The following is a 24,235-nucleotide window of genomic DNA, read 5'->3' as shown; positions in this document are numbered from 1 at the left end:
GCTTTCAGCAAATGTCTGCGAGTGTGCGGATGTACATGTGTGGGTGTCAGAATATCCTTTTTATGAAAGGGTTTTGTTTTTTTCTATTCATTGCAATATGAATTTCGAAATTGAAAGTTTCGTAAATAGTCAATGTTACATTTTTTTTGATTGATTTTTGATTTGCTGCTTTTTCGGGGGTGGGGGGAAGAGGTCATTGTAGCTTCTGTTGCTAATTTCAGAGCAAGACCAACACATCCACCCCTAGATGTGTGGCCAGTATCTTTAAACAGGGCATACCAGCTATTCACAGGTACCAAGCATGAAAGCCAGCTCATTCACAAAAGCTTTCCATGAACAGTGTTTTTTCCTTTCAACTTTGCAACTATGATTTCTTACACTGGACTAACTAACATGCAATCAATCAATCACTTTGACAGCACTTTTAGATTAAATTATTAAAACTGAGCTTTTAAGAATATAATTATGACATTTTTTAATTCTTCTTTTCCCTTTCTGAACTCCTGAGTAAGTCCTTGTCTCCTTTGACACAGGTCAGTCTGACCCAGCTAATTAATTTCCCTTTCAAAAGCCTCCCGGGTTGATGAATTGGACAGTGGGGTTTCTCTGGGTGCAACAAAGCTAAATGTGAAGTAAGCCCATCTAAACACTAATGCAGAGCACAACCAGTGAAAGCCTTGCAGGTTCTCCATTCTTATGAATAAAAAGCACCTCCTTTGTTCTGCTGGAAACTGCTTTGTGGTTCAGATATGCACTGCTGTGTCTCAGGTTCACTCCTCTGCCATGGTGCTTGTAACCCTCAAGTGACCACGTCTCCAGGCAACTGTTAAAGTGAAAGCTCAGCCAAAGGATTTATAAACACTTGAAACACTGGATTTATTTGCACAAAGGATGCTGGTCACCTTTAAAACCAGTAGAGGAAGTACTGCACCTCTTCAAATTATACTCTAAGTTGGACTGGAGCAGGAGAGGAAAGAGAAGTAAGTAGAATTATTCAACCTTTTTTTGTTACAAAGATTTATGAAGCAAACCTCTCACATAGACTGTTAATTTTTTTAAATTTAGATTTTCTATATATATATATATATATATATATATATTGTATTTGGACCTTGAATTGAGACACTGTGTTTGATATTAGACTTTAATATTAAATCAGTTTCTGCGTCTGGCATCTTGCTTATTTAGTCTATTTATTTATAATGAGCTCACATTTCGCTGCTCATCAGTGTCCTTCTGATGCAGTCTGACAGCAGCAAATTCATGTTGTTCAATTTTCTGCAGCACAGTGATGAAAAACTTAAGATACATGACAAAATACTGTAATTGTAAAATAACTATAAAGGTATAAATAGTTTAGAAAATATCAAAGACAATAAGTAAGATAAGGGCTAATGACCCTATAATTGTAAGATAACAGAGATCATCATGAAAAAAAATCATAATGATGTCTGTAATTACTGTATATTTGATGCTAACTACTTCAGTAATACAAACAGTTAATGATAAAGGTTGATGTGGGTGTATTTTGATTTGAATGTGGCTCAGTGCTATGTTACGTCCTAGACTGAAGGACAGACTCCACAGGAGATAAGAGAGGAGGAAACCCACAGGTTGATCATTTTCTGTTTAGTCTGCTGCAGACTGCAAACACAGTGCTCCATTGGGTGTACCTGGCTAGAGAAATGCAGAGGATGCTGCCGGTAGAGGAGCTCATCGCTGGCCCCATGGTGGCTGATAGAGCGTCAGAAGTCACTGCTGTCCTGCTACTTCTGCTGCTGCTGTTGCTTTTCACCACCTGGAGACAAAGAAAACAGTCACACATACCAGGTAGGCACTAATATATATATATATATATATATATATATATATATATATATATATATATATATATATATATATATATATATATATATAATAAATGGTAAATGGCCTGTATTTGTATAGCGCTTTACTCAGTCCCTAAGGACCCCAAAGCGCTTTACACTACATTCAGTCATTCACCCATTCACACACACATTCACACACTGGCAATGGCAAGCTACATTGTAGCCACAGCTGCCCTGGGGCGCACTGACAGAGTGCGCCCCAGGGAGCCTTTAATTAATATGGTATATAAATACTTATAGTTAGTACAGTAATTACAGTAATTACACTCTAAATACACTTCAAATTACAATTAAAAAATCTTTACCTTATTTATCAAATCCTATTATTCATCCTAAATATCTCTCTATAAGGAACATATTATTCCATTATATCAACATTATATCAATATGAGTGTGTGTGTATACTATATATATATATATATATATATATATATATATATATATATATATATATATATATATATATATATATATACACAGTGGGGCAAAAAAGTATTTAGTCAGCCACCGATTGTGCAAGTTCCCCCACTTAAAATGATGACAGAGGTCAGTAATTTGCACCAGAGGTACACTTCAACTGTGAGAGACAGAATGTGAAAAAAAAATCCATGAATTCACATGGTAGGATTTGTAAAGAATTTATTCGTAAATCAGGGTGGAAAATAAGTATTTGGTCACCTCAAACAAGGAAAATCTCTGGCTCTCACAGACCTGTAACGTCTTCTGTAAGAAGCTTTTCTGTCCCCCACTCGTTACCTGTATGAATGGCACCTGACATACAAGACCACTGATAATCTCCCTCGATCTGGGGCTCCACGCAAGATCTCATCCCGTGGGGTCAAAATGATCATGAGAACGGTGAGCAAAGATCCCAGAACCACACGGGGGGACCTGGTGAATGACCTGCAGAGAGCTGGGACCAAAGTAACAAAGGTCACCATCAGTAACACACTACAACGGCAGGGAATCAAATCCCGCAGTGCCAGACGTGTTCCGCTGCTGAAGCCAGTGCATGTCCAGGCCCGTCTGAAGTTTGCCAGAGAGCACATGGATGATACAGCAGCTATAAATACTAACTATAAATATGTAACTATAAATATATAAATGTACTAACTATAAATACTTATAGTTAGTACGGTAATTACAGTAATTACACTCTAAATACACTTCAAATTGCAATTAAAAAATCTTTACCTTATTTATCAAATCCTATTATTCATCCTAAATAACTCTATGTATATATATATATATATATATATATATATATATATATATATATATACACATAGAGTTATATATACTATATACTATAAGTATTTATATACCATATTAATTAAAGGCTCCAAAGTGTCTTTTTATATCATTTAGCCATCCACTGCGAAGGAATCAGATACAGAGTAAAGTCAGCAAGCATCTAATGACAAAGAAAGGGAAACCCTCATATACACAGAAGGTCTGCATCAATGACAAAACAAGGTTTACTCAACCATCACAGAGCGTGTTCCTTGTCTATTAAAACTATCACAAACAGTCTCTGTTTTGCAGCTCCAGGTGCAAATTCCTGTATACTGATGAAAATGGTTCATGCAGAAGTCAAATAACAGTTACACACAGAACAAAGAGTGCCGTCCTTACTTGCCACTCTCCTATATACTAAGATCAGAGCCTGGCAGCTATCCCAAAAAAATACACTATCTTTCTCAAATTAAACTCAACAGACAAGGTTCTTGCTAATTTGCAGTAGAAGTGGGAGTCTACTATCATAACCTATTTCTCTCTGTCAGGCCCTTCCTTCTTAGCAGGACTCGGTCCCATTCTCTCCTACAGCAGGTTCATCTGGTCTGGGATTGGAACAGCGTGTAACTACTACAACAACAAATATGGGAGCATTGTGCGGGTGTGGATAAGCGGAGAGGAGACCCTGATTTTGAGCAGGCAAGTGGGTTGTTTTTTTTGTTTTTGTTTTTTAGAGTAAACCGAACTTGTTTTACAGTAAATTTTCAGATAAAGGTAAAGCCTGGTTTCTTCTGCAGGTCCTCTGAAGTGTACCACGTTTTGAGGAGTGCCCACTACACCTCCAGATTTGGGAGCAAAAAAGGACTCGAGTGCATCGGCATGTACGGAAATGGTATCATTTTCAACAATGATGTCCTGCTTTGGAAAAAAGTGAGAACATATTTTTCTAAAGGTGAGCGATTACCACACACTGACAGCACATACTGTGGTTAGACTATTGCTTTCTTGAACTGTGGAGCTACTGAATGTTACTGTGCAGCTCTGACTGGACCCGGCCTGCAGAGGACCGTAGGAATCTGTGTGAGCTCCACAGCCAAACACCTGGACAACTTACAGGATATGACTGACCCCTCTGGATATGTGGATACTCTCAGTCTCCTGAGAGCCATCATTTTGGACATCTCCAACAGGCTGTTCCTAGGAGTGCCGTTAAATGGTCAATTGCGTGTTTACTGCACATAGATTCCTAAAACCGCATACTATCTGCAAGAAATTGTGACGCATGAGCTCTGGCGCTGCATCTATTGATTTTTTGTTGTTGTTGTTGTTGTTCTTTTTAATAATTCAGAGAAAGAATTCTTGATGAAAATTCACAACTACTTTGAGACCTGGCAGACAGTTCTAATAAAACCAGATATATTCTTCAAGGTTGGATGGCTGTACAACAAGCATAAGAGAGCAGCGTAAGACACCTCATCTCACAGTAAGTCAGTATTGTGGTTTGCGATTTCTTCAACCTAATGTTTGTGTTGCTTTTTGTGCCAACAGACAGGAGCTGCAAGATGCGATGGAGAGCCTGCTTGAAGTTAAGAAAAAGATGATTCATGAAGCCGAGAAACTGGACGACGAGCTCGACTTTGCAACAGAGCTCATCTTTGCCCAGGTCGGTCTCTTTGGAGGGATTTTTGTCGTCCCCCCAATTGTCTTTTCTTATTCCCGTCTGTTGTGTTTAACAGAACTACGGAGAGCTATCAGCAGATAATGTCAGGCAGTGTGTGCTAGAGATGGTAATCGCAGCCCCCGACACACTTTCCATCAGCCTCTTCTTCATGCTGATGCTGCTGAAACAGAGCCCGGACATAGAGCTGCAGCTAGTGGAGGAGATGAACACCGTCTTGAGTTAGTGCAGCTTTACAGTGTTTCCAATATTCCATATTCACAGTTTCACTCTGGTGAGTAGAAGTATTCTGACACATCTTTCATTTTCAGATGAAAAAGACGTGGAAAATATCGATTACCAAAGTCTGAAAGTGATGGAGAGCTTCATCAACGAGTCTTTGAGGTTTCATCCTGTGGTCGATTTCACAATGAGGAAAGCTCTGGAGGACAACGACATCGCAGGTACAAAAATCAAGAAAGGCACCAACATCATTCTCAACATTGGCCTCATGCACAAAACCGAATTCTTCCCCAAGCCTAAAGAGTTCAACCTCACGAACTTTGAAAAAACGGTAAGTGAGCAGAGTGTAGTTCAGCAATAAATGTTTAATGGTTTAAACTAAAAAAAAAAACATGCACACACACACACACACACATTTGAGTCTTTGCTTTCTCTCTTTGGCAGGTACCCAGTCGTTACTTCCAGCCCTTTGGCTGCGGGCCTCGTTCCTGTGTGGGCAAACACATCGCCATGGTGATGATGAAGGCCATCCTGGTCACTCTCCTGTCTCGGTACACTGTGTGTCCTCGTCAAGGCTGCACGTTCAACAGCATCAAGCAGACCAACAACCTGTCACAGCAGCCAGTGAAAGATGAGCACATCCTGGCCATGCGCTTCATCCCACGAATGACATAACCCCACAATATCAAGCTGCGAAACATAACGGCGCTTTTTACACTTCAGATGAAAACATCTTGAAATGGGTTTAAAGGCCTTAATGAAGTCCTGTACTAGGAAATACTCACAGTAAATTTGTATTAACAGCACATGTACTCCAAATTAAACTTTACTAATCTTTAACAAAGTACACTTGTTAAGTATAGATTTCTGATTAATGTTTTGACAGTGTACACAGCTCATACATTTAATAAAGATGCATTTACAATGATTGAAATAACTGAAGAAAAAAATCACATGCAGAGGAGCAATGGTTCTGTATTTACATTAGTTTTATTTGTATTATGTTTTCAGTTTGATATCAGTTTCTTCTCATCTCATTTAGCATCTGTTGTTTTGTAAGTGGGTCACCCAAACATTACATTACTACAGGAGCTGCTCAGCTACAGAATCTCACGCTATGAACCTTTCTCAAAATTTCTCAAACTACAGTAAACTGTTGCAATGGTGGCACAGTGATTGGTCCTGAGTTCAACTCCACCACCTGGCTTGGGCATGATCTCTCCGGGTACTCAGTGTAGTCTCATTTTTGGCTGTGTTGACAAATTTGGTCAAATTAACTTGAGACTTTTTACTCTGTGGTTTTGTAATTACCCAACATTATGCCTGATTTTTAAAAAAGGTTTTTTAGTTTATATAACTAAAAATAAAGCTATAGAAAAAGTACATTATGGCTAAGAACAATAACCCTTTTCATGAATGATTTACCGTAAATAAAATCTGCATTTACTTTGCCTTTGTGGGTATTTCTATGTTATATAATCAGTGTAGAAATATGCTATAATGCTGTATATACTTCAGCTTCACCATGCAAACAACTTCACATAAAAAAGCTCATTTTAAATATTCATTTTCATTATTGTGCAGAATCAGTAGTTCATATAAATTTTCGTATTATTACTTCCTGTTTCACACCCAATACATGTGTTAATAAGCATAAACTCCATGAGAGCCTCAATTTATTAAATAACCAATGAGTCAAAGTCAAAGGGTCATTTTCACATGTTGAATTTATTCATAAGTTAACTGAATGTAATGACAGGCACTCCAAGAAACAAGGATGTTTTTTTTCCTCTGTACCACAGGCACAAATCAAACATGCCGTACTGGCATTAAAACATAAGGCGTAGGGTTAAAACTGAGTATTAGAGACACTGTTAGCATCACACTGTGCTTCAAACCAGCACACAGGCATAGAAGAAACGCAGAAAGCAAACTTTCCCTTCAGGCTGAATTACTTAAAACAAGCCAAAACATGTCAAAGAAACATACAGGTGTAATCTGGCACAGACCAGTCAAACAGCACATGAAGAACAATGGTTCCCTTTCTTTCAGTGAAATGCATGTAAACATTTTGTAAGAATATAAACGCATAAATATGTTCTTTTAATACTGCAGTCATACAAAAATATAACAACCCTTAACATCCACCTAATGAGAAACATGAGTGCTTAAATAATCAGTCCATACCGTCCAAGACAGACCGCTCACTGTACGTGTCAGAAAGAAAAAAGGGGAAGTTCACGTCAGCCGCGAGCAGGCCAACTGGATATTTTACAAATATTTACAACACTTTAAATTTCATGAATATGCCAAACATGACCGATCAAATGCTTCAATTTCTTATTAACCTCCACGTGGAGTCGTTGTCAGTATCGTCCTGTGCTTTTTCAATAAAGGAGCAAAAGAGCTGCAAATAAAATGAACTAGTGCAAATATACTGTGCGCTCATCCATTCAAGAGACTAAATCAAAATCAGAGGACAAGCTGCTGATTCTTGGAAAATAATCAAACACTGCACTTCTGTTTAGCATCTCATGAGACAAGTCTGTAAAAAGTGAACAAGAGAGCATCTTTCTTCAGTTTTATTTGCATTTCAGCCTGCTGTTATTATGGTGAAAGTCAAAAAAAAATTAAAAGTGTAGCAATTCTGTAAATCCGAGGTTCAGTTGTAAGCAGGAAAAGGTGGTTGGGCTGGTTTTACCATGAGATTTATCGCTAGATCATGATTAGATCAAGTAGAAATAATCTCCATTAAGCGTCTTTAAATATTAAAGCTAGCATGCTTTACATTTACTGGGCATTAGCCATCACAGCTCAATAGGGCTAATATGTTAAAGGTGTAGAATGTATATAGTGGTGCTGCTAATTTTGAAACCGCAACGTTTGCATTTTATCAGCCACCGTGCTGGTCTTTTGGAGAGAGAAGCAATCAATCAGCCTCAAGGGGCCATTTTTGGTTAGTGCTGCATATTTAGCAACCATGCTTGGCTAACGAACTAATAGAAAGTGGCTTAGTGATGACATGATCCTTCAGTTTCTCTGCCGTGGCCGTCATGTAATCCTTCTGATTTGTCTGTGGTTATTCATACACTGAAGTTGCTACACTATCTTTTCTTCAGTGCATCTGTTGTAAATGGGAAAGTGGAAGAGGGACAAGTGACTGTGGACTTACTCGCTCCACTGTTATGATTGTTGTAGCCTAGAAAATGTATTTCAGATCACAAAAAATATATATCTTCTCTCTGGTGTACAGGAAAAAGAAACAACTGAGAACTTCATTATTTTACACTTTGAGAATTTTCTGTTATACAAAGCATACCATCAGAATTTAACCAGGAAGAAGGCTTCAATTGTTTAGTGATTATGGAGCTCTTTCACGACTAAAAGGCAATAATGAAACACCCACAGATGATTAAACACCATCATTTGACCCTGAGCTTTTAACCTGCCATGTCTTTCAATGAGTTATAGTTCTGCCAAATAAATAAAACCAAATCTTACTAAATAACTTTGAGTGAAATTCATAAAGACCGCAAAATAAAGATCAAAAGCCACAACAGCAGGTTTCTCCTTTTCTGTTCAGCACTTCAGCTCTGTGTACCTTCCTCTTCAGTGAGGGTCTAGTGGGTTTAGTTCCTCAGTGGTTTCAGTGGTGGTGAGTGGTGCTGCAGCTCTGAGTCTCAGAGGCTCTGTAAAGCTCTCTGGCAGTGGTAGATCAGGCAGTCGGGCAGGTCGGGCACCGGCGACCGCAGCCAGACAGCCAGCCAGCCGGCATTCACCCGGCAATGCATCAGACACGGCAGATCCTGAAGGAGACGGCAAGCTACGATTCCTTCCATGCCTGAGCAGAAAACAATGAAGGTTACTCAGCAAAAAGTATAGGACACATTAATATCTATGTCTCCTTTTCTATATGCAATTTTAAAATCTTCTTCTTCTTCCCCTTTGTAATGCTGTTTATTGGTACCGCCGTGTTATTTAATGATGTTCATGCTGCATACAAGCGAAAGTTAAAGTTGTAAGTTTTCTTCATAAACTCCTAAGTACACCTCATTAGAGGCATATTTGACGTATAGTCAAGCTGCATTATCTCATCTTTTTAATTAATGTAGTTTTTTAAAACAGTTATTCCTAATGTTAAGAATAAATAAACAGTAGTTACCACAGATGAGTTGGTGAATATTCTAACACACATGTTGATGTGAATGCTGCTTTTATATGCATTAAGCATAAAATGATACTCTCAGTTTGAACAGCTTGAATACGAGCAGGAAACAAATGTTCATTCACCTATAACTTCCACAACATGAAGCTGGAGCTTCTTCTTCAGAGCATTCAGAGTGGCTGTGAGAGGTTCTTGGTTGTCATTTATCAACGTCAGATTCTGCTTTGTGTCGTGAGAGAAGGAAAGCCACATCGTCCCATATTCCTCTGTGGACACCACAAAAGGCCTGCAGGAAACTTGGATTAATTTTATGTCACTTAAATGCTGCACTTCAAATACGAGCACTACATATCTCACCTGATGAAGCTGGTTAAAGGGACTTTATATGAAAACTGCAATGACTGAGACGTCCCAGCAGGCAGCTGGTAAGATACCGTCCCGACCACCTCGACGTGAACCGCAGGCCTCTTCACAGTTAGAGAATACTGGCCCACTGCTACACTGTAGCTTGTCACCTCCCCCGCTGGACTATCACATAGGCAGGATACCTAAAAATAAACAATACAACGAAGCAACCTCATTATAAAAGACTAATGGACACCAAACGACTCTATTGATAATTTTCTACTGAATAATTTACCTCAAGTTCTTCAGAGTCGACCTGAAGCAGCATCTGTTGTATGGCAGACTCGGAGGAGTTCATAATAAAAACAACTAATATTAATGAATCTTCCTTCTGCACATGACAGGCTGAGAGATTCAGGCTTTGGTTGGCACACAAGGGAGCGATTTCTGAGTGTGAAAGGCCAGAAAGCTCTGCAGGAAGATAAGAATCCAGACACACTTCTGTTAGTCTGCCTGGGTCGTTATGTGGACCAGGACCAGCAGCTACCACACAGTTATCCCTGCGGAGAGCAGGGTTACATCCCTTTGTGTCAGATTCAGTTAACTCTGCCTCTGCGTGACAGGTGCCATTAGCAGTAGTGAGGCTCTGAGAGAGCTGAGATGTCTGTTCGGCCAGCTCTGAGGCGTTGTTGGAGTCTAGTAGGTTGTTACACAGCAGGTTATCTACAGCACTAGGAGGAGAGATGAGGGAGCTGGATATTTGCTCGTTTGCGATAAAGGACGAGCCCAGACCTTGACCTTTGGCTTTTCTTCGGAATCGCTGTGGCATCGGCTCAGATTTTCCCATCTGTTAGAAGCAAAAACACATATATGTAGGAAAAATGTTCAGAATCAGCAATGCAAATAGCTGCACAAATAGCTCCACGTTAAGCACTTTCACTTATAGCAGGGGTTTTAAATGAGAATTGGCCCTGCAAGGTCTCCAATGGACTTTGAAACGTGTTCAAGACATACCTATGCAAGTTTAAATGAAAGTTTAAATGAAAGAACTACTAGAACTTTTTATGCATTTATCATGTAATTTCAAAGATCTGGCCCACTTAAGATCAAAGTGCGCTGCATGTGGTCTATGATGTAAAATGAGTTTGACATCCTTAAATTAATAGCATTAGTAGATCCTACCACCCGAGAAAATGTTCAGCCAATCATTGAATATGTTCTAAAAAGCAACACCTTTTGTCTCATCTTAGACTCACCGAGTAGCTAAATGGGCCTCACAAAAATGTAAGAAATGTTTGGTTCATCATCATTAATTTTGATAATAAAAACAGACGAGTGTTCATCCGGTCCTCTTTGTTGCCCTCTATGTTGAAATTGCCAAAAATGTAAAAATAGATTAACACATATTTTATTCAGGGCTACCTTCAGGGATGAAGTGCGATCATAAAGTTCCACAACTCTGGCCATAAATATCAAAAACCGTCACTGATTTAAATGCTCCTTAAAGATCATCTCCTTTGGCAACACTCCAATGTTTTCAGTGTGGCTGCTATTTTTGAATCAGAGGAACTCCTGTTCTACCCCACTGCCCTTGTGGGTGATGCATGCTTTATCTCCTCCTCATTTCAAAATGATGACCCTTCAAAAGAATGAATGAATTAAAGGCAGGCAAATCTGGTGAGTTGGGTGATAAGCACAGACTGAGTTGTCGAGGCCAAAAAAAAATATTCATTTTAATTGTATGTTAAATGTGCTGTCAGTAGGCACATTATGACATGTACAAGTGATGAGCTTGTTTACAGCATAACTGACTCCGGTGACAGTTTAAACTCTGACCTGATGCCCTAAAACTCCTGTGGCTAAAGTGTTTTCGGTGATCCTCCACATAAAAATCAGAACAGTCTGAACCATAAGCTGATGCTTGTTCTTTGCACATATGGTATATGGACTGATAACCTCACCAGAGACACAGAGCTTTGGGAAGCCAGGCCAACAAACAGCGAAGAAGCCAGCTGCTGTTTCTCTTGTTCAGGCTCTGGGGTCGGTGTCTGAGTTGGAGTTTGGCTGTGCAAACTGTCGCCTTCGCCCTGCCGGCCGGGAGACTGAATGGGACTGGGAACCTCAACCTGTGCAGCTTCCTCTACAGGTTCTCTCTGGGCCAGATAGCCCTCCCTTCCCCACACCCTCTTTATGCCATCCAGCTTCAAAGCTGAAGAGCTGAAACACAAACAGCAAGTCTTCAGTGTGAATTCAACACTAAAACTAGGAACTTGATTACACCAACAAATGCATGCATGTGGTGTCCACATACCCTCCTTTGTGTGAGAGGTCAGCGCTATCCCCTGACAGACCCGAGCTCATGGACAACAGTGTAGGAGACTGTCTGTCAGTGATGCTGCAGGAGGACATGCTGATAGGCAGAGAAAGGCCATAGGGCTCCAGGCTCAAGGCTGAGATAGACAACAAAGTCAGAACAAATCCAAACAAGATGCCGAATGTGCTGCCAAGATATTTATCTACATTTTACCTTTTGACTGATCTAATTCCTCCTGCCGTTGGTGGGGAGGTTTGTATGGAGCAGCGCCGGCAGCCAACGCCTCTGACACAAATCTGTCAAGAAATGACAGCGAGGAATCCACCTAAAAACAATCAAACAGTCACGCAAAATTGCCGCAGGACTGAAGACGTTGCGCCTGAGTGCTCTGTGTGCTTTGCTCAGCTACACAAAAACATATAATTACTAATTTATGTGTTTAAAATAAAATTCTTGGCCAAAAGAAGAGAGATTGGTTTTCTTGCTCTCTAAATGAATGAAAGTGAGTCCGATACTGAATGAAGTTCTCTGGAGAGCTCCGCCCTTCAGACTTCTCCAGACATGTTACAGGTTTGATTACTCATAAAATGAATAATGTGATTACAGTAAAGGCTGTCATCAATCTAATTAATTTTGCACCCTGAGGGGTGTTTCCATAAAGTGTTTGCAGGTTTTCACAACCGTCAACTAACCTGCTTTTACTGTGAAAAGAGCTACAGAGTTAATATTTAAATGTTATTAATGTGGCCGGGTTCTCTGCTCACTGCAAACAAGTTAAACACGTTACCTCCAGAGTCTCTGGTTTGGCACCTCGTGGCAACACCCTGGCTCTTAGTTCAGGGTCTTGGCTGAGGTACTGCAACTCATGCGCCCTTTGTCTCAGCACTGTATCCAAGGAGCTGCTGTATGTCTCAGAAACCTCCTGAGTTACAGAAGCATCAGCACCACCTTTGCAGAGTTTGGTCATGGCCATGAGGACCCAGCTCTTGGTTTCACTGCTGCTGTTTTTCATGTCCAAAAGTTTGGCTAGCAGGCTCAGGACTTCAGCAGGTTCAAGATCCTCCCTCAAATGAGAGTATTCCCCAAGCACCTGGGAATTACAGAGAGTAAGTAAAGGTTTAGCATATGTAGCCCTGGCTGTATAAGTAGCTCATTATTTAAATTTGTTCATTAATATTGATAGTTAATTGCAAATGTTTAATGTGTTCAAGAATGTATACAAATGCCTGCAAAGTATGTGATGTGTGTCAGTTAAATGCACAACCTTTTTATTTGTATTTTGAGGTTTATGTCATTATTTTTGATATGGTATTGATATGTACTACAGCTCCAGTGAACCCTGAAGTAGTCTCAGGTAGAGGGGTGGGAGTAAGTGGGGAGCCGTGTGCACTCTGCAGGAAGCGAGAGAGACGAGAGCTGAACAGTGTCGAGTGAACGCAGAGTTCATAGAAGGGCGACACGCATTTTCGGGTTGACGGATAGTTAACTGGAGTCGAGAACTGTTGTACCCTACTGTGAGGTAAATGTGAATTTTGTCTGACACTTGAACCCAATGTTATTGTGTAAAACAGGCTAACTGCTAACCGCGACTAGCCGCTAGCGTAGCCTAGCATATTCGCTAAGCTCTTGTTCTGCTCTGTTTTTATTTATTAAGCTAATGCTAAGATTGAATGTTAACGCGTGTGAACTGGCATTTAGCGGGGTTGTGTGATTCAGTAGGAGGAGACGGACGTCTTGCTGGCGTGTCAGAGAGGCCCCTTCTGCTGGTGTGCTGAAGTTATGTGTTCACGTGGGAGCACGTGGAAAGGACGACCGTGAGTGCTGCTGCCATGGCCTGCTGGTAGCCGTGACCCAGTTTCCCCGCTATCCCCTTGAACTGCCTGGAGGTGTGAGTACTGTTGTTTGCACGTGCTTTTATTTTTACTGCTTGGCAACAAGTGAAGCGACCATATTGTTTTAGGTCCCAACGCACCCGAGCCACGACTCAGGCCTGCAACGAGGGGTTTGCTAGCAGAAAGACTGTAGCACTTGAGGTGTGTGTGTGTGTGTTTGGTGAGAGCGCGTGAGGGCCCACAATATTATTTGATTATTTTGTTTCTGTTGAGGTAGATACCTTACCATTGTTTAACAAACTTTATTGATTTTACTTATTTCCTTTGTGTTGTTAATTCAGCATTCACTAAAGTGGAGTTAACTTTATAATTGACCTGCTTGTGTGTGATTTATTTCCATATAGTGTAGTTTTATTGCATATTTAATACCATAAGCATTAAAAAGGGAGTATCAATAGGAAAGTAAAAACAGGAACCCAGGGCCCCTCTCAATAGAACGTGGGATGGGTGTTACACATAAATATTAATGAAGTTCTGTAGAACGCTTTTAGTTGCAACAAAGGAAAGCTGTAAACTTGTTGTTGTCTCTCTCTTTTAAACTAGTGTCACCTTCTGTAGTGATACCCAAAGCAAGTAGTTTCTCCACCTATTTCTAAAGAACAGTTCCTGGTTATGATCCTGTTTTCATACAGCACTGTGCAAAAGTCTTGAGCCAGCACTCATTTTTTTATATTTTGCTTCCAAGGAGCAACTCTTTTAAAATGGTCTTGAGGAATACTTCTTCAGGCTTTGTGAAGGTTTTCTAAAGTTTTTCTTTGGATATTGGCTGCTTTGTCCCCAATTTCAGTCCAATCTCAGTCCTGAGCCACTTAATATGGACATATGAATTATTCAAGCACTTAATTCAAGGGACGAACTAGTGTTTTACCTACACATACAATAGACAATTTTGCAAAGAACCAGTATCAATCTGTATCTTTAAGTATTTTGTTAGTGGTCACAGTGGAAGGGTGGTTATTAAGCCATTCTTAAGGAAGGGAAACTGCTACCCCTTTTTACAGGTGTGGTGTGATCAGGAGAGAGGAATAATAGTGGGTGTCTAGGCCACCTGTTTAATACACTGGAGGCTGGTTTAGTGTTGCGGTTCAACTAGTTTGGTTATTTTTTGAGTCCTTTTAAAAATGTAATTCTTTATAAATTCAGTAGTCAAAAGATCAAAGTTACCACATAATCCACTTTAATGTGAGGCAACATTTGTGCTCCTTCATTAGCTGATCTCTTTGGGTTTCCCGACTCTTGGGTCAGGAAAAAGCAAACATCTGCACTTGTTCTTGTTGGTTACTGCCTCTATATTTCAAGCTAACACATATTAACCTGGCTGTGTTGTTTTTTGTTTTTGTTTTTTGTCACAGGCTTCAGTTCCTGTGAGCTGACTAACATGTTCTCGACCAGACTCAGATATGACTAAGCGTTCAGCTTCTGGATCCTGAAACCTGTGCAGAATTTGTACATTCATATTTTTTCACAGCACTGATTTTATTTTTCTTCCAGTTATTTTTCGGAACATTAATTTACAAACCGGATTGCAAAAAAGTTGGGACACTAAACAAATTGTGAATAAAAACTGAATGCAATGATGTGGAGATGGCAAATGGCAATATTTTATTCAGAATAGAACGTAGATGACAGATGAAAAGTTTAATCCGAGAAAATGTATCATTTCAAAGGAAAAATATGTTGATTCAAAATTACACTGTGTCAACAAATCCCAAAAAAGTTGGGACAAGTAGCAATAAGTAAAAAGTAAATTTGAGCATAACGAAGAGGTGGAAGACCAATTAACACTAATTAGGTTAATTGGCATGATTGGGTATAAAAAGAGCTTCTCAGAGTGGCAGTGTCTCTCAGAAGCCAAGATGGGTAGAGGATCACCAATTCCCACAATGTTGTGCAGAAAGATAGTGGAGCAATATCAGAAAGGTGTTACCCAGCGAAAAATTGCAAAGACTTTGCAGTTATCATCATCAACTGTGCATAACATCATCCGGAACAATCTCTGTGCGTAAGGGTCAAGGGCATAAACCCATACTGGATGCCCGTGATCTCCGGGCCCTTAAACGACACTGCACCACAAACAGGAATGCTACTGTAAAGGAAATCACAGAATGGGCTCAGGAATGCTTCCAGAAACCATTGTCAGTGAACACAAGCCATCCGCCGTTGCCAGATGAAATGCTACAGTGCAAAGAAGAAGCCATTTCTAAGCAAGATCCACAAGCTCAGGCGTTTTCACTGGGCCAGGAATCATTTAAAATGGAGTGTGGCAAAATGGAAGACTGTTCTGTGGTCAGACGAGTCACGATTCGAAGTTCTTTTTGGAAATGTGGGACGCCATGTCATCCGGACCAGAGGACAAGGACAACCCAAGTTGTTATCAATGCTCAGTTCAGAAGCCTGCATCTCTGATGGTATGGGGTTGCATGAGTGCGTGTGGCATGGGCAGCTTGCATGTCTGGAAAGGCACCATCAATGCAGAAAAATATATTCAGATTCTAGAACAACATATGCTCCCATCCAGACGTCATCTCTTTCAGGGAAGACCCTGCATTTTTCAACAAGATTATGCCAGACCACATTCTGCATCAATCACAACATCATGGCTGCGTAGGAGAAGGATCCAGGTACTGAAATGGCACGTCTGCAGTCCAGATCTTTCACCTATAGAGAATATTTGGCGCATCATAAAGAGGAAGGTGCGACAAAGAAGGCCCAAGACGATTGAACAGTTAGAGGCCTGTATTAGACAAGAATGGGAGAGCATTCCTATTTCTAAACTTGAGAAACTGGTCTCCTCGGTCCCCAGACGTCTGTTGAGTGTTGTAAGAAGAAGGGGAGATGCCACACAGTGGTGAAAATGGCCTTGTCCCAACTTTTTTGGGATTTGTTGAAACCATGACATTTTGAATCACCATATTTTTTCCCTTAAAATGATACATTTTCTCAGTTTCAACATTTGTTCCGTGATTTATGTTCTATTCTGAATAAAATATTGACATTTGCCATCTCCACATCGTTGCATTCAGTTTTTATTCACAATTTGTTTAGTGTCCCAACTTTTTTGGAATCCGCTTTGTAAAAGAATTTTGTATTTCAAGCACTTTAATATTTAACTGTATGACGTAAACCGAGCAGTAACTGCATGTACTGTTCTTTTGCTTCTCGCTCTTATTACATAATAATATAAAAGTCTATTAATGATCCACATCGTGAGAGCATCACTCACCCAGCTGATGACTTGGAGGAAGCGCTGTGGCAGTTTGCCAGGCTCTCCCCGCAGCAGAGGAATGTACGAATTCACAGCAAAAAGCCTCAACTTCCTGTCTTCCTCCACACTGTCAAAGCCTGCGTATTTAGAGAGAAATTCATCATCCATCGCTCACAATTAAAATTTCAATCAATCAGCATCATATCAGTGAGCAAGAAAATCACAGCAGAATCATTTGAACGTGTGGGTTTCTCACCCTCAGACAGCAGTTTGAGAAAACTGTTAGGGATGTCAGGCTGCATCATGTCTCCACCAAGAGAAAACACAGTGTTCATCGTTTCTATGAACCATTCGTTATCTGGTGCATATGTACAGTGGTTTATAGGAAAATACAAGAAATTTAACAAACAAAGTATAAAAGATACACTTTGGGCAACAGGTTGAGGTAAACCCCAGACAGGTTGAAAATCTATCAAGGAGAAAATTGCAGTGAATTTGTACTAACTCAGCATCATAAATAACATTATATTTAAAAATATTTTGTTAATTTCTGTTTACTTTCTGTCACGTGATCTCAACCTCCAATTGTTGATAGTTATGATGTTTTAGCGCAATATTAACTCAAAAAAGTATCAAGGGTTTCCAATAAAAAGAAACTTGAATGTTAATGTTTTCTCTAAATTCATCATATTATTGCTAGGAAGTATAAATTTACATCAGGATTTTTCAAAACCTTTTTTGTGCAGTTTCATCATGCATTCACTGTGGGTGAAGAACACTGAGTCCCCACCACATGTCCATTTGTGAAATGTCCTAGCTACTAAATATTCTACAGTGAATTGTTAGAGGTTTTATCACAAAGGGAAGTGATTGGGATCATGAGAAATTCAGCCACAAAGTTGTACACCTCGTAAAATCCACAAAGCAGGGTCAGCGGATGCTGAGGCACATAGTGCACGGAGGTCACCGACTTTCTGCAGGCTCAATCACTACGACCTGATGGAGGAGTCTGGGTTTAACGGTTGGATCATGGGCCCATAGTTCCAGTGAAAGTAAATGGTTCTTATTTATTTATTCTTTCAACTCTAAGTGTGCATTCAACATGCTTTACACAACTTGCCTCATTCACACAAGCTCTCTTTCTCTCTAACATTCACACACACTCATACTTACAGATTCATTAATTATAATACATTGTTATCATAGTTGGCATGCGGACTGGAGCAGACGGGGGATCAAACCACCACCAATTAGTGCTCTACCACCTGAACTACAGTCTCATGCTTTAGCATACCAGGACATTTTAGACAATTTGACTCTCCCAACCTTCTGTGAACAATTTGGCCATGGCAACTCCTTCCAACATGACTGCATACCAGTGCACAAAGTAAGGTCCATAAAGACATGGATGACTGGAAGAACGTGACTGGCCTGCACAGAGTGCTGACTACAATCCAACAGAACGCCTTTAGGACGAATTGGAGGGGAGACTGCGAGCCAGGCCTCTGTCAATGTCTGACTTCACAAATGCAATTCTGGAAGAGTGGTTAAAAATTCCCATAAACAAGTTGTTACAACTGCAAAGGGTGAACTGACATCACATTATTTCCTATGGATTAAACATGGGAAGTCACTGAAGCTCATATGCCCGTGAAGGAAGGTGACCAAATACTACTTGTGGCTAAAGGGTCGTTCTCCCATCTCTTCTTTACTTTTTAAAGTTTGATTTATGTGAAATCTAACCAGAAAAGCTGAAATGACAGCCTGTTGTGACTCAGCACAACAACATAAGTTTACAAAGAGTTACTTTGAATATGAGTTTCTATGACTGATTTCTTAGCCGCAGCATTTTACAGCTCCAGAGGGCCTCAGGAGTGATAATGAATGAACATTTAAGAAGATTACACTTTAAAGGATATTTTTCCGCCAGTTCTGCCACCTTCCCCACCAGGTCAATGGTAGTGTGATCATCTTCACTGATACACAGAAACTCCAGCATCTTCTCAACAATGACTGTAACATTCTGGCCATTAGTGATGCGAAAGAGCAACTCCAGCGTCTACAAGACAAAAAAAAAGAAGCCTGGTAATGCTAAAAACCTGCAACCTTACAACCTCACATGTTCAGACTACATCACTGTGAGCCTCACCTCACGCTTAATAATGAGGTCAGGGTGATCAAGACACTCTATGATGGTCATCTGATGCTGCAAGGCCAGTTTAGGATCCTGCTGGACAACGTAGGTGAGGGCCTTCAGGCCTGCAGTATCATAGAGAAAGTGTTTTTGTTAGATTTTCAACAAAGAGACATTATTTATGTACAGTCGTGTTTCTCTTTGTCTCTTACCTAGATATTTTAGATTTATCTTGGGGGACAAAACAAAGTTTCCAATGCACTTTGCAGCTTTTTCCAAAAGGTCGGACTTTGGATGAATTGTGTAAATACATTTTACACACTCGTATAAAATAGCTGGAAATAAAGAGAAACGTATATAAGTGGCTGACAGAAGAACTTAAATGGTTACAAAAAGCATACTGATTAGAAATGCTGCATACCATAAGTGATGTTATGGTTCATCTCTGCTCTTTGTAAAGACTCATCAAGGACTTCATACATGACCTCACTTGTACTATGAAGAGAGAGAACATGCACAAAATCAGTGAAGAATCGGGTGATTTTAGTGAGATGTGAAGATGGGACAAATAATATCTACCTCTGATCATTTTTTCCAAGTAAGGAGAGTATTCTGAGCAGCTGAATTTGAAGCCATGGAGCAGGAACAGTGTGATAATTAAAATCCATGGGCAGCTTTCCTCCCACCACCTGCTTCAATATGGTGACAAAACTTGGCGTCAGGTCCTTGTAAGCTTCTGGGTTCTCCTGTATTAAAGCAAAAAATAAATAAATACATACATATGTACATTTCAACAGAGTACTGCAAATTATGAGGAAACCAGTAACTACCTGGATCATCTGCAGGTAGATGTGTAGTGAGGCTGTCATCACACCAGGATCTTTGTCACAAAGAGCTTTGCGAAACTTGTTGTGGATGTGCTGAACTTGATTTGGTGCTATTAGGTAGAACTTGTACAGCGCCAGGACTGCTTTCCTTCTAATGATTTCTCTGAAAGTTTGTTCCGACAAAAACGTATTAATAAAAATATTCAAGCTCAACGGCACAAAGAAATATTCAACCATGCATGCAGGTGATGAGCAGCGTTCATTACTTTGGGTGATTTAGTTTTTCCTCCACTAGAGGAAGGATTGCAGGGATCATATCTTTGGGGAACATCTGGCTGACAACAGTCAGAGCCATGCACACTTCAATAAGATTTGTACTCTGAAGATCCTGTGAACACAAAACACGACAATCAAATATCCTAAATTCCCTTTTGGGCATCGTATGATGAATGTTGTGTAAGCCCACGCCCACCTTTAACACAGTGTTTACCAGGAGGAGCAGAAGCTCGTGACTTTCATTCAGAAATAAGGACACAGCGAGGTAACCTGAAAAACCACAAATAAACATATTTGTGACCAAAGCAGTCTAGCTTTTTCATATTTAACACTGATGTTGTAAATAAATCCATATTCTGCAACACTCTCAACACTCTGAAGCTTTTAAAGTACCACCTTGTGTCTTTTTGTTGTATAAATCTTTATTGTTAAATCCTCAAAAATGACAGTATTATCCTTTAAATTAAGAAAAGAGGAGGGAGTAAGGCCACGTAAGGACGCGCACTGGAACATAAATGTAAAATGATTCATGAGACCAGGTGCGGTGGGGTTTTTTTATTCCTTCGTGGTATTCTTTTACATGTCGTTTTGTGTGCCAAGGATTTAGAGGAAGATCAGCAGCTTTCAACAACCAGCTGGAGCCCACCTCCTATCAGTACATTCTGTTCAGCTGACTCTCTCGTCTCATCAACACCCTTCTCTTCTTCCCAAGTAATCAAACATGAGTTATGAAACTAGACATATGTCAGAATTTGCCACAAAGGACGAAGCTTTTATTGTTCCATGCAATATTCTCCTCGTTGTCCTAACAAGTTTATGCAACCTGCCTCATCATCAGCTGCTCCTCCTGGCCTTGTGTGTAGATCATAAGAACAAATGGGCCCTGACACACGAGACTCTGAGGAATGAGTTATTTATTAAACCTACCGACTCTCTTTTCCAGAACAGTGCCTTGCTGAGCCAGTTTAATGGCATGAATATAGCTGAAGGAAGCCTCGTAGCCCAACATTTCACAGTAGATCGATCGCACCATGAGCTCCTTCATCTGCCTCTGAATCAGATTATGACAAAAGGAAGTAGTAAACACATTGGTAACTTCGTGTCTCGGTGGAATTTTAATGTATATGATTTCTTGTGCAAGACAGCAGAGAAAAACCAGGAAAGATTTACCATGGTGGTGTTGGGAGAGGACACTTGTTCTTTGATCGCCAAAAGCTCATGCTGAATAAGTTTTTCTTCCTCCTATAGAACAGGAGACAATGGGAAGTAAGATGAAATACATTGGTGGTTTACCGAGTCATGCTTATTTCAAGGTAATGAGAAGTTTACAGCGAGCCAGTGATGCAAAGAAACACAAGTTTAAATGTATTTCAGACTGTGAGACGTCAAGGTTTATTCCTATAGAGTATTCCTACTGAACATGAGAATTATTTGAATTATGTCATAATGTTTTCGGCCTTGGCGATACCTTATAGAGCAGGGGTCTAAACTTAAATGAGCGTGGGCCACTGTTGGCACTGTCATCTCACTGGGGGCCACTTCAGTGTTCATGTAGTACAAAATCCCCCACAAAAAATAGAAAACACCCACAAATATTTCCAAAAATGTAGTGCGGGGTTTTTTTTTGCAAATAAACAAATTGGTACTCTCTTTCCTGCCAGACACGTGGCAACACTTCTGCTAGAATTTTCCTACTAATTTCCTACTAAAATCCTAAGAAGCTCTATTTTCTCAAAAGCTTGATTTTATGAGTAATTCACTTTGAAACAAGGGGAAATACTGGCATCAGTGGGCGAAACAGATGGCACTGTACTGTTAGAGACTTAAGAGTCTTCTGAATATTTCTTCACAGTCAAATGAATTGATAGGACTTTGAAGATATGCAATAATGGGGTGGTGGTCATTGTTACTCATGTAATCAACCCTTCAAGTAGGACGGAAACTCTTTTGGGATATTAAGATATCTTCTTAATTCAGAAAAATGGGGAAATGTTTGCTTGGAATTTCCAAGATGGTGTGAAAAGTTAATTTTGGCTGCTCCCTTTTCATAAGGAGTCTCCACAGCAAGTAGTTTTGCATGCTTAATTTGGCAGAGGTTTTACGGTGGATACTCTTCCTGAAACAACCTCAAAGGGGATTTGTATCTGTGCTCGGAAATGAACCAGCAAGCTTTTGCTTGCCAAAAGGTAACTGGAATATACAGACACACCATTTAACACCAAAGAAATGCAGTAAGAATTTCAGGTATGCAGGTTTAACAATACAAGGTTTATACAAACTGGCCACTTTATTAGTTACACCTAGCTCATACTAGTGACTAGTCACTCTCTTAATTCATGATGTGAAACTCCGATCCTACAAATACCAAAGGTGTTCTTTTGGACTAACATCTGTTGACTGTGGAGGTCATTTGAGTACAGTGACTCATTGTCATGTTCAAGAAACCGGTTTGAGATGATTTGAGTTTTGTGACATGGCGTGTTATTCAGGTTATGGAGTTTAATTGATGCTCAGTTTGCACTGGGGTGCCCAACATGTGCCAAGAAAATATCTCTCACACCATTACACCAGCAGCAGCAGCCTGAACCACTGACACAAAGTAGGATGGCTCCAAGATGTTTATGCCAAGTTCAGACCCAACCATCCAAATGTTCCAATAGAAAATGTGAAACCAGGCAATATTTTTCTAATCTTTTATTGTCCAATATTTGGTGACGCCATCCAAATTGTAGCCTCAGTTTCCTGTTCTTTTTTTCCCCTTTTATTAATCAGTTCCTCCAGTCAGTTTCCTGTTCTTAGCTGACAGGAGTGGCACCTGCTATGGTCTTCTGCAGCTATAGCACATCTGCTTCACAGTTAAGTGTGTTGTGCATTCAGAATTTAAACATTCAGGCTTGCTCTTCTGTGTTTTCTCTTTTTTGGGCAATGTTCTCTATAAACTCTAGAGAAAATCCAAGCAGAGGAGCAATCTGACAGACTGAAATACTCAGACCAGCCTGTCTGACACTAAGAACCATGCCATGATCACCTAAATCACGGATGGTCAAGTTTGAACTTCAGCGGGTTCGCATGTCTAAATGCATGGAACTGCTGCAACGAAATTAGAGATTTGTGTTAAAAAGCAGTTAAACAGGTGTGCCTTATAAAGTGGCAAGTGAGTGAATACTGCTGACTACTTGTCCTGTATGCATTGAGTGCTTTCTGCCACAGAGACTAGACGTGATAAATACCAGGATCCTGTCCAAAAAACATTTACCAAAACCTCGGAAATCCCAGAAGACGAACTTCTCCAATTTGTCTGAGTTTACGAAAATGAACATGAACGCACCAGTGAGGATAAATGCGTGAAGTAGCACTGCTATAATTTGTTCTGCCACATGATATTAACATGGCAAAAACAACACAACGCCTGTAAACCAGCCTCTAACTTAGTACAGTAATGTAAGGCATCCAGTAAGTAGGTTAAACGTAAAGACATGCCTATAATGAGTTAGCACAGGCAGCTTAGCTTAGCAACCTTAGACGGTATCGTCAACTTATCTTGTTTTTAGTTCATTTCAAAGGGCAAACTCACATGTTTAGACGTTAGCTCAGTGATTCCTCTGATGAGGTTTCCTAGCTTTGAAGTAGAGGACAGTTTTGCAGACCCAGGGTGAGAGTCTAAAGAGAGGAGGCTCGGCAGAGCTGTCAGCGTCTTCTCCACAACATCGCTCATTTTGGCAGCTAAAAGCGGGCTAAGCAGCTGGCTTCTCTCTTATAAAACACACTTATTAAATCGCTAAACATCACAATAAGAGTCTCTTACATACACACATTAAATGTTACTAGTTAAACATTTAAAACGACTACAAGAGTTACAACACTGGCTCTTCTGTCGGCCATTGTTTTGAATCGGCAAGGCTTTTTGATGATGTCACTTCCGCTTGATTTGAAATTTTATTGGAAACCCTCAACAGTAACAGTGGGCCCTCACTCTGCTGAGATAATAATAATAATAATAATAATAATAATAATAATAATAATAATAATAATAATAAAGAGACACGTAGGAG

The 24,235-nt window shown here is 40.0% G+C and overlaps 2 protein-coding genes and 1 long non-coding RNA gene across 5 annotated transcripts; 2 read left to right on the top strand and 1 right to left on the bottom strand.

The window, feature by feature from the left end:
• Nucleotides 1-847: 847 nt before the first annotated feature.
• Nucleotides 848-6,464, top strand: cyp19a1b (cytochrome P450, family 19, subfamily A, polypeptide 1b). Its single transcript, XM_080874295.1, has 10 exons — nucleotides 848-980; nucleotides 1,634-1,830; nucleotides 3,674-3,824; nucleotides 3,923-4,077; nucleotides 4,165-4,341; nucleotides 4,474-4,588; nucleotides 4,674-4,788; nucleotides 4,862-5,024; nucleotides 5,115-5,356; nucleotides 5,470-6,464. The coding sequence occupies exons 2-10, from the start codon at nucleotides 1,686-1,688 to the stop codon at nucleotides 5,698-5,700; spliced, it is 1,494 nt and encodes a 497-aa protein (XP_080730421.1). The 5' UTR covers nucleotides 848-980; nucleotides 1,634-1,685; the 3' UTR covers nucleotides 5,701-6,464.
• A 253-nt stretch (nucleotides 6,465-6,717) lies between these two features.
• ap4e1 (adaptor related protein complex 4 subunit epsilon 1) lies at nucleotides 6,718-24,074 on the bottom strand. Of its 3 annotated transcripts, none has more exons than XM_080875086.1 (21): nucleotides 23,758-24,074; nucleotides 21,354-21,425; nucleotides 21,111-21,234; nucleotides 20,380-20,453; nucleotides 20,174-20,295; nucleotides 19,911-20,070; nucleotides 19,660-19,826; nucleotides 19,502-19,575; nucleotides 19,293-19,415; nucleotides 19,096-19,205; nucleotides 18,866-19,005; nucleotides 17,203-17,315; nucleotides 16,965-17,083; nucleotides 12,637-12,939; nucleotides 12,063-12,174; nucleotides 11,847-11,985; nucleotides 11,497-11,752; nucleotides 9,831-10,382; nucleotides 9,548-9,738; nucleotides 9,316-9,476; nucleotides 6,718-8,866 (listed from the first exon to the last, which is right to left on the bottom strand). In XM_080875086.1, the coding sequence occupies exons 1-21, from the start codon at nucleotides 23,896-23,898 to the stop codon at nucleotides 8,706-8,708; spliced, it is 3,414 nt and encodes a 1,137-aa protein (XP_080731212.1). In that variant the 5' UTR covers nucleotides 23,899-24,074; the 3' UTR covers nucleotides 6,718-8,705. The 3 variants fall into 3 exon arrangements, with proteins under 3 accessions (XP_080731212.1, XP_080731213.1, XP_080731214.1); XM_080875087.1 differs by having other exon boundaries at nucleotides 20,398-20,453; XM_080875088.1 differs by lacking the exons at nucleotides 20,380-20,453; nucleotides 23,758-24,074.
• Nucleotides 13,099-16,843, top strand: LOC308392171. The gene is made up of 3 exons (XR_013970778.1): nucleotides 13,099-13,368; nucleotides 13,566-13,882; nucleotides 15,094-16,843. It is a non-coding gene; the product is annotated as an uncharacterized lncRNA (long non-coding RNA).
• Nucleotides 24,075-24,235: the final 161 nt, after the last annotated feature.

The sequence above is a fragment of the Rhamphochromis sp. 'chilingali' genome (assembly GCF_963969265.1).
Source record: "Rhamphochromis sp. 'chilingali' genome assembly, chromosome: 2".
Classification (NCBI taxonomy): domain Eukaryota; kingdom Metazoa; phylum Chordata; class Actinopteri; order Cichliformes; family Cichlidae; genus Rhamphochromis; species Rhamphochromis sp. 'chilingali'.
The sequence above is the reverse complement of the archived record's forward strand: the minus strand, read 5'-3'. Positions and strand labels throughout refer to the sequence as shown.